Source organism: Lynx rufus, unplaced genomic scaffold (genome assembly GCF_022079265.1).
Source record: "Lynx rufus isolate CCGP_SWC_20201006 ecotype Redwood Valley unplaced genomic scaffold, mLynRuf1.p SCAF_1, whole genome shotgun sequence".
Lineage (NCBI taxonomy): Eukaryota > Metazoa > Chordata > Mammalia > Carnivora > Felidae > Lynx > Lynx rufus.
The window spans coordinates 48,505,745-48,519,781 of NW_025814823.1; the positions used below are offsets into that span (position 1 = coordinate 48,505,745).

The 14,037-nt window shown below is 37.3% G+C and overlaps 1 protein-coding gene across 1 annotated transcript in view; it reads right to left on the bottom strand.

Moving 5' to 3' along the window:
• KLF12 (KLF transcription factor 12) overlaps positions 1–14,037 on the bottom strand; it is a 432,660-nt gene that overhangs the window by 101,895 nt on the left and 316,728 nt on the right. The window contains exon 6 of the mRNA XM_047080662.1: positions 12,549–12,684. Coding sequence (XP_046936618.1) covers positions 12,549–12,684 — 136 coding nt within the window. The remainder of the gene's footprint in view (positions 1–12,548; positions 12,685–14,037) is intronic.

Here is a 14,037-nt window from a genome sequence, read left to right on the forward strand (position 1 = left end):
ACGCTCGAACTCACGAACTATGAGATCCTAACTTGAGCTGAAGTCCGACACTTAACCGACTTAAGCTACCCAGGCGCCCCAGTTATTTATGTTTTCTAATCAATTTTCTCGCTTGCATTTTCCTGTCATGGATTAGAAAAGTTCCTCTAAATGTACAATTTAAAATTAGTTTTATATTTGCATTAGAAAGTGGAAAGTATCAGAACCAATTCCATGTTGTCTTTCAGTTGTAACAGTGATTACACATACAGAACAAAATGGAAAATAGATACAGAATCGGACAGCGATACACATTTTGCTAAAAGGTTATAAAACTCTAGCTCAAAGATTTTGTTTTCAATTATCTGTAAAATTTTATCTGGGTTTTGTCACTATGGTAGCCCATAGCTATATAATTCCAGAATTCAGAGGGAAAAGGCAAATAGCTGATGTTATTTTTAGCTATTTTGTACGCTATAAAAGATTAATCAATGTTAATTTGAGTTTAAAGACTGACCATAACTACACTTCACAGATTTTGCTTATTCAGCTGGAATCAACTGCTTAATCAATATGTTTTAGTAATACCCTTTATTACATTTAGCAAAATGAAACACTTCTGAGATTATAAACCCTGGAGATCAGAATTTACACTGTGAAATTCAGATATTAAGACATAGTAAATGTACCTGTTATTACAGATTTAAAAAAAATACATCATTAAGGAATCTAGGGGGAAAATTTTATGAGATCTACCAGAACCACCTAAGAAAACATGACTAAAATTTACCAAGACTTAGAAAATTCGATTTTTAAAATAGGTATGTTAGTTAAATTCAATTGCTTCTATAAATTAACAGCCTTTCTTTTCTAAAATGTTAGTATGTTAGTCATCACTCTCCTAGAGCCCCCATCGCCCCAGAGAGGAATATGCTTCCACACACACTGATGCTGGGCTAGGTCATATGACTTTGCTCTGGCCATGGGATGCTGGCAGATGAGTGCCACGAGCAATGGCTTACAATGTGTTTGTACGACTGGGGTTGCCCTCTTACGCTGCAGCCATTGCTGTGAGAAATGCATGCATGCCAGGGGTTGTCTGCTGGGCTAGGTCATATGACTTTGCTCTGGCCATGGGATGCTGGCAGATGAGTGCCACGAGCAATGGCTTACAATGTGTTTGTACGACTGGGGTTGCCCTCTTACGCTGCAGCCATTGCTGTGAGAAATGCATGCATGCCAGGGGTTGTCTGTTGGGTCTAGACAAAGGAGAGACATGAATAGTGCTACTCCAACAACCTTTGGACCTGCCCCAGCTGACCAGCTGATGCATGGAAGAAAAGTAAATGTTTTATGGTAATATGCCACTGAGCTTTGGAATGGCTGTCTACACAGCATCATAGTGGTAACAGAGGATGAATTTTTTAAAAAAGAAAACAAAAACAAAAACAAACGTACCTTGACAAGAGAAGACATATTTCTCTTAAGTGTTCACTTTTAAGCTTGGTGGTAGACTATTAGTTTACTGACTCAGTCATGTCCATATTTTTCTTCCCCCTTAGCCATGTTCCGGTCATTGGGACCATGCGAACGAATCTTGGCCAATGGAGTATGGGCAGAAGTCACAGGGTGGGGACTCCCGAGAAAGCTTTTGAAAAGTGACACAGTTGGCTGGTATGTTCCTCTGGTTAGTTTGTTCTGCACTTTTACTCCCCTTCTGACTCGAATAAGGGCAAGATGCCTGGAGATGGAGCCTACTTCACAAAACCATTAGAAAGAAAGCCACAACTGAAGGACAACAAAACAGAAAGAAAGAAGACAGCTTCAGAACATCCTGAGCATATCCACTAACCTGTCCTGTTTACCTCAGACTTCCTTTGCTACCAGGAAAGTAATTCCATATTCCACGTTTAAGCTCTCTAGTCAGGCTTATTGTCATTTTCAGCCAAAAGTAACCCGTATTTGGAAAGATATGTAAATGGATAGATAGGCAGGTAAGTAAAGAGACTGACATAAAGAATTTCATTCAAATTATTTTAAAAAGATCCAAACTTCTATCTAGAAGTAGTATTTGACTCAGTCTAATATTAAAAATCACATTGATAAAATGATCATTTTAGCTAAGAATATATGATTACATTTAAATTAAGTCACAGCTTCCGTTTTTATATATTTAGGTTTGCCTTTCTGTAAGTAGAAATAAAATAACATTAATCATGTATCAGGTAATTTTTAGACTACACTTTGATGGAATTAACTTTAGTTTATGATTTAAAGTTTGGAATTCTTTCCTGCACACTAATAATTTTTCAGATAGTCAGAAATATTCTCAAAATTTGCTGGCATTTTTACAATACTAACTGCACATGGTTTGAGGTTTAATTTTTTTTTTAAATGTTTTATTTTTTCTTGACAGAGAGAGAGAGCATAAGCGAGGGAGGGGCAGAGAGAGAGGGAGACACAGAATCTGAAGCAGGCTCCAGGCTCTGAGCTGTCAGCACAGAGCCCGACGCGGGGCTCGAACTCACAGACCGCGAGATCATGACCTGGGCCGAAGTAGGACGCTCAACCGACTGAGCCACCCAGGCACCCCAGAGGTTTAATTTTTAAGATAAGTTATGATGCATATTACATTTCAGCTGGCTGGTGATCCTGAGCGATGCAATTGTGTAAGTGGATGGCAAAATATCACAGTCAAACGTCAACCTGATAAGATTCACTCTTATCCAAGCTATCTTTTTCTATCTGTATTAGATTTTCCTATATAGCAGCAGGTTCTCCATGAAAATGTAGCCTTCAATTTTTTATTTTCATTTGATGCATGTAAGTAAATGTATTCAAGGAGATTCAAGTGTGTGGGAAAGTGCTATAAAGTAAAGGAAAATTATGGTACAATGGCTATAACTCATAAAGAGTAATAAGAAGAGAGAGTGTCTAGAGCATTTGACTGAAAATAGAAAAGATTATATCCTGGTGAATTGAGTTAATTTCAAATATATTACAGTATGGTTTTCTATCATGTGTACTCTCTCGGACTACATTAATAAATGAAAGAGTGATGAATAGTTCTGGGAACTTGTAGCGAAACTTATTAATATTTCAACATTATCACTGAGTATCTATGTCAACACACATCAAAAATGCATGAGAAATGACTACCTACACTCACAAGTTACACCCATTAGGAATATATATGAGAAATATAAATGGTGTACATAAATTTGCAATGTGAGTATAGGTAGAATGTATAGCAAAAAAAAAAAAAAAGCTACATAAAGATCTCACATGGAGAAGTATGTCAAGCAATTAAAAGCAAATTAACACTTGCAATCAGTTTGGAGTATACAGTATGACCACATAAAATACCAACATATTTCAAATTATGAATCATCTTAGAAATTACTAATACTAAAAAAAAAAAATTAAACATAAAAGTAGCAAAACTATGTAGCCACTCTCAAATAAAAGTGGCTCATCAATTCTATCCATGATGTAACTTTGGAATCCCCTACTTAAAAAATAAAAACCAAAAGTTTGGTTTTAAATGGCCTGATTTCTAATTTTAAATTGATCACCAAGAAGTAGTAAATTCATATTAAAATGAGTCATGGCAGTTTAAAAAAATAAATCAATACACAGTTAACCCAATCATTTCCAAGTGGTTAGGAAAGCAAACCAGTGTATATCTATAGCATACAGAAGATGTTCAATTCAGCTGGGGGGAGGTCAAACTGATGATTTAGCATTAGACATGAAGGCGAAAATGCCTACCACAGAAATGAGAGATATAAATCACTCTCAAAACAGCAACACCAGGGTAGTGGCTTTCACATATGATACCTTATTTTATTTTACTTTTTTAATGATCAAAAAGATTCATGCACAAAAAGTTTTGATGATAAGCTCGTACTTAGAAAAATAGTTACATCATTTTTAGAGAAAAAGTACTTACTGGCTACTAGAAGGTACAGTAATAATATATTTTTAAAGACCTTCTAGGATAATAGAAATTTTTGAATGATCAGGGGCTACAAAACTAGATTTCAAGAACCCAGGCCAAAAAGAAATAAACAAATGTTTGAAAGGGAAAATTTGTTTTGCACTTTTCGTTTGCTTTTTGATTCTTGTTTTGGTTAAATTACTGCAGATTCCCTTAGGAATAGAGAATTTTTGTCATAGCCCAGAGGAAAAGTATGAGTGGATAAAAAGGTTCAGTTCTGCCCTCTGCCCCATAGGGATGGAATGCTGGAATAAATAGTATCTATGGAGTTCAGTTTCTTCTGCAAGATCAAGGAATTCTAAGCAATGTTCTCTAGTTGGTCAGCTAGTTTGTTTGCCTATTTACTCATTCCAGAACATTCCTGTCTTTAGATTTTCCGCACTTGTTATTCTCTCGAACGCTCTTCCTTTAGATCTCCTTGTGATGATGTGACCTCATACCTCTTCAGGTCTCTTCCTAAAACACAGTCTCATTAGACAGTTCTTCCCAGAACATCTTAATGTAATAGTGACCAATTTCTTCCACCTCCACACAGCCTAACATCCATATCCTGCTTCCTCTACTTTACATGTATCTCTATTTATCTCTCTGTCTATATATATATCTATATACCTTCATACCACAAGAGTCTGTGTCTAACCATGGAAACTGTGGACATCTAGGCAGCACAAGTCATATCCACACACCCACAAGAATGCAAACGGCAGCCTTTGGGATGTATAGTGCTCACCCTGCACCATCATGTGCAGCTTCCTTGAGACTGGTATTTGCAAAACACAAAGTTGATCATGCTGTTCCCACTGAAAGCCTATCCACCTCTCCTGATTATCTACAGAATAAATTCATCCTTCCTGATCAGGTCCCTACTGCCTTCCCAAGCAACCTCATCTCCATTTCCCTGCTACATTCACCCATGCAGTAGTCATTATGAACTTGTGCACCCCTACCGCCCATCAGTGCTCTTACATATTCCAGACTGAGTTATGCGTACCCCTCTGCTCTCTCACTGCAGCCCTTCGTATGCTTTAATCTTACCGTGCTTTACTTCACCTCGTATTATTCTGACTCTGAGCTCCCTGTGCTGAGGCACTTTGCATCACTCATCCTGTACCCTCAGCATGTAACACGGGGTCGAATAAGTCAATTACTACTCAACAAATGAACACATCACTTAACTTGGTAATCCATAAAACAATTCAAATATCAAATTATTGAACAAATTTGAGCACATTTTTTTAAATTTTTTTTAATGTTTATTTTATTTTTGACAGACAGAGACAGAGCATGAGTGGGGGAGGGGCAGAGCGAGAGGGAGACACAGAATCCAAAGCAGGATCCAGGTCTGAGCTGTCAGCACAGAGCCCAACGCGGGGCTGGAAATCACAGACCGTGAGATCATGACCTGAGCCAAAGTCGGATGTTCAACCTCCTGAGCCACCTAGGCGCCCCATTGAGCACATTTTTCTTAATTTTAAGAGGGAGCAACAGTGTCCCACTGAAGCAGATATAAGGGATTATGTGTGGATACACCGTCTCCATCTTGGTATTAAACACCCAGAAACTGAGTTAATTGTTTTTTAGGGTTGGGAGACTGAAGGGCTGATTCAGGCTAAGCATATACTTTAGGTTTATCTGAGTTCATTTACTGAAACTCAGTAGCTTTTTCTGAGCTCCTTCAAAAGAAGAACAACCCGAAAGCGTTGATCTCCCCTGGTGAGAGAATGAATGCCTCTCGGATTCACCGGTCAGTAGACATGACGGTCACTATCAGAGATCTCGACTTCTACCTAATGATGTGAATTATAGCTGTTTCTTTGGTAGGACACAAGTGGGGATCTGAAGGTGTCCCAAACGTGTTAGGCTTACTAAATAAAAATATAGCTTCTTTTAATGAGACAAGAATCTAGGAAAGATCTGAGAAGTCCTTTGACATGTTGAGCTCTTTGGCTTTTTCTCTGGGCACAATCAGCTCAGTTGGTTTCATTCTCATCAGCAGATAGAAGAGAGACATGATCCAAATACTCTCAAATCTTTCAGTCAAGGGGTGCAAAACAAGATGACACAGTACCATTTTAAGCCGTGGACAAACTTCCCTTTTATAGACTGACAAAAAGCCAATTCTACAAGGAATGTTCATTTTTGAGGTTTGGGAATATCAGCCCGTATGTTTATATTAAAACACACTTGAAAACCATGTTTCTCCTGACAATAATTTCTTTAAATAAAATAGTATCAGTGAAGTTTGTATGAAAAACACTAATATCTTTGTATTTTATTTTCTTACACTTCAATATAACGTATGCGATTTATAGAAATGGGATAGCTTTAAAAAAAAAAAACTCTGAGAAGGCACTTGATAGACTTATTTCCCTCTACCAGATTATATTTAAAGTAACAATGAGTTTAAAGATAAAACATTTGAAATTATTTCATAAATGTTGGATACGTGGGATTCGAGGTTCAAAAAACTGCTAATTTTAGATAGTTGGCGGTTTAGAGATATTAAAACCACAGCATAAAGACAGAAGCTGCCTTCATAAAGGAATATGGGTTTATAGAAAGACACATTTGGATTTGAACTTGAGCTCTGCAAATGACCAGCAAATTACGCTGGAAGGACCAGCGTATGGCATTTTCATAGTTCTGCCAAAAAGTAGGGTGCCAGTTACAATTCCTTTGTTTTCACTTTCTTCCTATCTCTTGCACTGTTCTCTACTATAATTTAAAAGACATTAACAAAATCATACAGGAAGAGATTAAGAGAAACAAGAGGAGGTATTCAAACGGTTCAGGATGAGAAAAATGAAAACAAAAACAGAAACAAAAACCACTCAAGATTTCTGACCCTTTTTATCATTAAATGCACTTTTCTAAATGAAGAACCATGATGTTTGAACTAGCAGCAAAGTTTGAAATAAGAATAGGGTATCTAACTTGCTACCATATCGGTTCTTTCAAAGAACACTTAGGTGAAAATGTGCTGAAGATAACGCTCTTCATTTCCAGAAATTCAAGCAATTTTTAAGAAGGTACCTTCACATGAGCAGTACTCATGTGAACAACAGTCATGTGAACAACACAAGGGTTAGGGAGGCTGACACCCTTTGTGGTAAAGAATCCACGTGTAACTTTTGACTCTCCCCAAACTTAACTACTAATAGTCTACTGCTGACTGAAAGTTTTATCAATAACAGAACCAGTCAATTAACACCTATTTTGCATATGTATTACATACTAAATCCTTACAATGAAGTAAGCTAGAGCAAAGAAAATATTAAGAAAATCATAAGGAAGAGAAAATACATTTACAGGATTCTACTGTATATATCAAAAAAAATCTGTGTGTAAGTGAACTCGTACAATTCCAACTCATGTTGTTCAAGGGTCAACTGCAATAAAAACGGGGAGGAAGACAGTGAAGTGTTTTAATTAGCTTAAATGTACTTGACAATGAACCATTTAAAAAGAATATCCTTTTATCAAGTGCCAACATCAGAGATGCTAGCCGAAGCAAAAAGTTACTAATGCTATTAATTTTGTTGCTTTTCTTCCCTCTGAGAATCATAATGATCAGTGAGGGTAGACTACTCAGATATGGTAGGAGTTCAACAGTCACGTGCATGCACCAATTCTCAAAGGACTGACACTGAGAAACACAGGTATGTCTCCTTAAAATCGTCATCTGCTTCCCTCACCCCCACCCTACCCTTTCTCACTCACTGTTACTGAGTTACTATACAGGTTTCCCCCACTATCAGAAAGTAGAACATTCTCCTATGAAGCCTTTGGTAAGCCAAAATGGTGTAGAGCGAAGAATGGCCAGTAAATTTTATGGAAAAGTTTTTGAGCATTTCCAGACCCCCAAAATAACCTCTCTTAGGCCTTTGTGATGCCTTAGGGCATGTCTTGCTAACAAAGGCACACAATTAATGGAGATAAAGCACAGCTGTTCACAGACACAGCTCAAAGCTCTGAAAGCTTGGTGCTGAGATGCTGAGTGTGGTTCCCAGGGAGGGGAGCCTGGTGGAGCTGCTGTCGCTGCTGAAGAGTACTGGGGGGAAAAAAAAACCCAACAACAATACTGAACACCATTTTTGCTTTTCACCGTTTTTTTGTAAAGATGAAAATCCTCTTTGGATTCCTTTCAGTTAGCAAAAACAGGTGCTAACATAGGTCTTTCATAAAAGCAAAGTGGCATAATGGGAACTTTTGAAAGCAGGGGATGCCTGTATCTAGATCCTTATTCTTCTAGTTTAAGGTCTGTTCCTGGTTATGCTGAAATTTCTCTCAGGAGATGTTCTAATTCATTTACACTTTAGTCTGAACAAAGTTGATTATCCTGCTCCCAGTAACAAATGAGGGGTATGAATGTTTGGAATTAGAGAAAAAGAAAAAAAGGGGGTACAGAAATTAGAGGGTCTGGGTAACACAGCCAAACTGTACCTATTTAAAAATATCATTGTTTTGCCTGGGGTTAGAGTTAATTACAATAATTTGCTCTAATCATGCGCCTGTACTTCTCTTTTTCCAAACACTTATTTCATAATTACGTTTGTCAAGTTGTTAAGGGTAACAACCCTATTTTACCATCCGAGGAAAAAAACAGACCAAAACAAAACAGATGTTCTATGAATTGCTGGAAGTTAGTTTTGTCACAATTATTGAACACATGGTTTCTGACTTGGACAGTATCTCCGCAATTAAAATGAGAAAAGGGCAGAGCCTGCCTGTGGGCCTCTCTGTGGCTTTTACCAATGTATCTGAATTTGCTGATCCTAAGCTGATAAATGGCAATCAAACGAACCAATGAAGGTGGTAGAAATGATAAGTTCAAGCGCAGTTCTCGAACTATACACACTGAAGTAACCTCACTTTCCGCTCTAATCCCAAGCAATGCTTTTTTATCTACAGACAGGAATAGCTGAATATTTAGAGAGGAGGATGCAATTCTGGCTAACAACTGCATTTCAAAGCAAAGGAAACCTTTCTTAAACTGAAGACTTAAAAGTTCATTTTACAAACCAGTAAAATGCAGAAAACCAGACATTAGGAAAACATTTATTAGTATATTAAGCTTTATGCTGTTGTAGATACACAGCGTCAATAAAGTAAGGCACCATATTGAAAACTGAAACTATGATGATTATGGCATGAGGCAAGACTATGAACCTGAATGGGAAGGGAGAGAAAGAGGAGCATCTGTTGGAGGTATTTACCCTGTGGGTTACCATCTTGTAAGGACTGCTCAAGGACAAGGCAGTTTCATCCATTCCTAGTGTCAATCTTCCCTAATATCCTCCTTTCTCATCCTTTGCCTTCTCTTTCTTGATCGACAAGAAATTCACTGGCACCACTGCATTGGTGGCCAATGTATTAAGAGGCCAGCCTTTGAATCCTCTTAAATCATGACTCCTTTTGCCTTTGATTGTTAAGTCAAATGTGTACTGGTTGCCCAAGAATTTATAATATGCGATCTCTAATAAACATAAGTCTTTCATTTTGTTGTCTCTCTACCTGTAGACATGCTTCTCAATATGACTCTCCCAACAAAGTTTTGCAAGCACAGGAAATAGGTCAACTGGTGTCTTCTGGAATCCTCTCATCTCACATATGCCAAACTGATGTTTTAGACTTTTATTATTTAACATGTTATTTTATTGATCATAGTACACTGAAATCTTTGCTTGTTTGACAGCTTTTGAGTTAATAACTGATAGCTTCTGAGAAGGCATCAAGATCCAAAGGCAAAACAGAAAGAGAGAAAACAGAAAATAAACGACAGCAACATGCATTAAAGAATCAAGGAGAAACTAAGAGAGGAGCAGAAAGACGTGCTTATGACTGTACACATTGAAAGTGAACTTTAGGTAAACCTAAGTACAGATTTTTAAAAAGTGTCTAACAAGGATTATATATTTAGTTGTCCCAGAATAAAATTGTTCTCAGTATATTACTGTAAGTTTTGAAATACACCCGTATTTAAGAGGTCTCTACAGAGCACACTTTGTGCTTCCTCTAACACTTTCTTTGTACTTCCTGGTGTTTACACACACATACTCCATTTTGAACGATGGTTAATTAACTATTGATGGGTCCTGGCATTCTAGGGCTTCCCAGGTGACGGCTCCATATTCTTTACTAATCGTTTAATGAAAACACTTACATGAATAATGAATCTGGCATTTCCCTAGATACACATGCAACTTTTGTAATAGTAATAAAGGCAGGCATATGCAGTTAAACAAGATACTGTGGCTTGAAAATGTTTTCACAAATCAAGTCAGAGAGGTTATGCTGAAAATGAAGCTCCAGGTTTTGAAGCTGCTGTTAAATTTTCACATTAAAATATGCTATATGTTATAAGCTCATAATATTAAAAGAAAGTTATACTTGACAAGTTAATACCGTTATTTGTTAAGTCCTTAATAAAGTAAGCACAATTGAGATCTTCATAATCATAGTTCCGAACTTCAAAGTTTGAATTAAAAGCAACATACCCTCATCTATAAACACACGTACACACAAACTATACAATGTCTCATAATGACGCAGGAAAACGATATGATTAAAATGTCTATGAAACCTACTATTCACCTTAGAATTGAAACTTGTCATTATTTAGTCCAATTTTAGACATGGATCTTAAGACTTAGATTACACAAACCAGGCCTGATCACTGATTTAGTGGTGACTAAGCATGCCACCATTTTAAATAGGATTTCATCAACCCCTTTGATTCAATACCAATCTTGGCTCAAATGAACATTTGCTTTGGAGAAACTAAGTGACTACAACCAGTTATTTGAACACATGAGTGAAAAAAAGTTTTTTTATAGGGGTTGAAATGCAAGAATATCATTGGAAACAAACATTACAAGTACTCTTAGAAAAAGATCCATTTTTGGAGTCAGAAGTCCAAAACTTTGCCTTGTTACTATTTATCAGATGACTCTGTAGGGGTCATTTAACTTCTCGGATCCTGAGTGCCTTCATTTGTACAATTAGAATAACAGTATTTGCAACATTTTAATTTCCTAGTTGTCGTATACTACACACTATTACTATTACCATCAATAATTATATTCCTAATTCCATAATTAACTGAACAGCCTTCTATGTGCCAAAACTTTATGGCTCGGTTTTTATATAACTTTTATATAAATTTATATATATTTTTATATCACATCCTCACAATGGTCCTATAAGGTAAGTGCTCTGATTTTTTATACAGATGAAGAAACATCTCAGAGTGGTTAAATAACTTGCCAAAAGCCACACAACTATTAAGAGCTTAAATATAAATTTGAATTCAGATCTTTGACTCCAAATTTCATTTTAGATCCACTATATCCTGTTTCCCCTAATATACCATATATATTTGTGTGTATGCAAACATATATAATATAAACATATAATACGTATTACCTATAGAACACAGAAACATATTATTCATTTTATATATACACGTTTTCAATTCTAAAATGCCATACTAGTGTGTGTGTGTGTGTGTGTGTGTGTGTGTGTTAAAGATTACAAAGACTAAGGCATGGAGCAGGGTCAGTACTTAGTCAACATTTGGGAAAAGGAATTAAAATATGGGAAGCGACTAAGATCATTTTGAGTGAACTGTTAATCATGTATCAGCAATAACAGAGGCTATTTAAATCCCATTCTTATGTAAGATTATGTTTTTAAAATTATTCTATAGAAAAAAACATACAAAGACTGGTCATAGGTTCAATTCTAGATACAGAATTACCAATGATGGAAAAGCAACTATCTTCCATAAGCAAGGGATGAAACCTAACTTCATGGTCTAGATAAACGAAGAGAGACAAGATCTCTTTAGGGGCACCTGGGTGGCTCAGTCGGTTAAGCATCCAACTCTTGATTTTGGCTCCGGTCATGATCTCACAGTTCATGGGATCGAGCCCCCCCATCGGGCTCTGTGCTGACAGCACGGAGCCTGCTTGGAATTTTCTCTCCACCCCGCCCCACGCCCACTCCTCCCCAACTCAAGTGTGTGCACGCCTGTGCTCTCTCTCACTCTCTCTCAAAATAAATAAATACAATTTTTTTAAAAAATGGAGACAAGATCTCTTTAAAAATTACATATGATTCTGAATTTTCAAAGCGATGAAACATCATCTTCCATATTTAAAATTTCAAAAAAGCTGTTCTGTACTTTCCTATCAAAACAAGATACATAATACTTGCCATATTTTATTTCTCTTGACTGTTGTGTGGGAATAGTAACAATGATGATGATAACTGACATTCAAAAAGAACAATATATTTTTTTCCAGAGTTAAGGAGAAGAGGTTAGAGATATTAGGAAAGATGCACAGAAGTCTCATTTCTAATACAAGCACACATTTTCAGCTATGTAAAATACTCCATGCTTTCCCCTAATCTGCTCCCAAAGAACGTCAGGCCGGATGCAAGGGTGCTGACACGTGTGCCCATTCAGAGCTAGAATGACAAGCCCTGGGACCAGAGATGCTGCTGCTTCCATTACCCACTGAATACCGTGGCGATTCTTAGTTCATCCTGAGAATGTGGTACTTACTCTTGTACTGCTCTGGCTATGGAAAGGGCCGTAGATCCAGTCTCATTAACGCTATCTAAGGTCACATTTGGCAGGTCATCATCGTCACTGTCACTTTTACTTTGTCTGGGAGATAGGCCTCGGGGGTCCATTTGTGCTGGGAAAAAAAGGCATATATAATGAATTAAAATTAGCGTGCAGAAAGATAACCTTGTCCTGGACCAACATCAAGCACGGCATGTCTCGTCTGTGCCTATCGCGCACATGGAACTCTCTAGAAATCCCAGGAATTAGTGAAAGCGGTGCATTTAATGGACTGAGCGCTCACTGACTTTTCCCTTGCTCACTTGATTTACAAAACCTCAATCAGCTCTCAACAGTTTCAGGGGATGACTACAGAACAGAAACTATAAAATCCACAATACTATTAACTCCTGAGTGGTCAGAAGCTGATTAGGTAGCTCATCAGTTACTGTGCAACCCCCTGGCTCTTCCTTCTTGCTTCTGCTGCCAGAGTTCAGGCCATTTCACTCTCGTTAGCATGTTCCCTGGAAGGTGGGGAGCACAGATTTTACCTGCCTATATAGTTCTCTTAATAAGCCTAAAGAAGAGCAATGTTTACAAGACTAAAAGTTGTAGGTATTTCTCATACTTCAGTGAATACTGTCTCACAGTTCATTACTGCTCTAAGTGGAGATCTGAGTGCCCCAAAATGACAGAAGTAGCAGCATTTTAAGTGTATGTTTTATGGGCCAGAAAGTGTTCGTCTCCACACTGATTTCATTTTTCAGAAAGGCATTTCCAGATAGGATTCTCCTCCCACCGTGAACTTGCCAGCAAAGCAAGAAATAGCCCTATGTTCTGTGACCCCTGCTGACCGGGACCATCAGATCCTTTCAAATGAGAGGATTACCATCAGCATTTAGTATGTGAATGCATATTTTTAAAAGTTAGATTTCATTTCCACTTCCTCCTCTCTATGAACAACCTTAGCATCCACCACTGTCTAGGATTTCCATCAGCCCTCACCTCAAGCACAAAATAAGCACACCTTCTAAATTAAAAGTATTGGACTAGCTACACAACTGCATTATTAAAATACATGACTTCAGCCCCAGCCAGCTGCAGCCAGACTTCTGCTCTTCAAACCTGCCTGCAAGAGATTTCTAAAACCACCACTGCTCGCAAAGAAAAACAAAATGAACTTCACATCATGGTTACAATGACATCTTTTTACAATTTCTTTTTTTTTTAAATCATTTTTTTTTGTATTGTAAATTGTACGTTAGGTAGAACCACTGGGAAATGTTGATATTTCACCATTTTTTACCCACAAAAAGACCATTTCTTGTGAGTCTACTTAATACTTACAATATGAATAGAAAAACCTAGAGAGTTTCAACATAATTCTAACTAAACTTGGCTAGGAAGGAACTTACATCTGTTAAATCCATTACCCTAGTGTATGTGACATACATTCTGCCTGTAAACATAAACACACCAGAATATA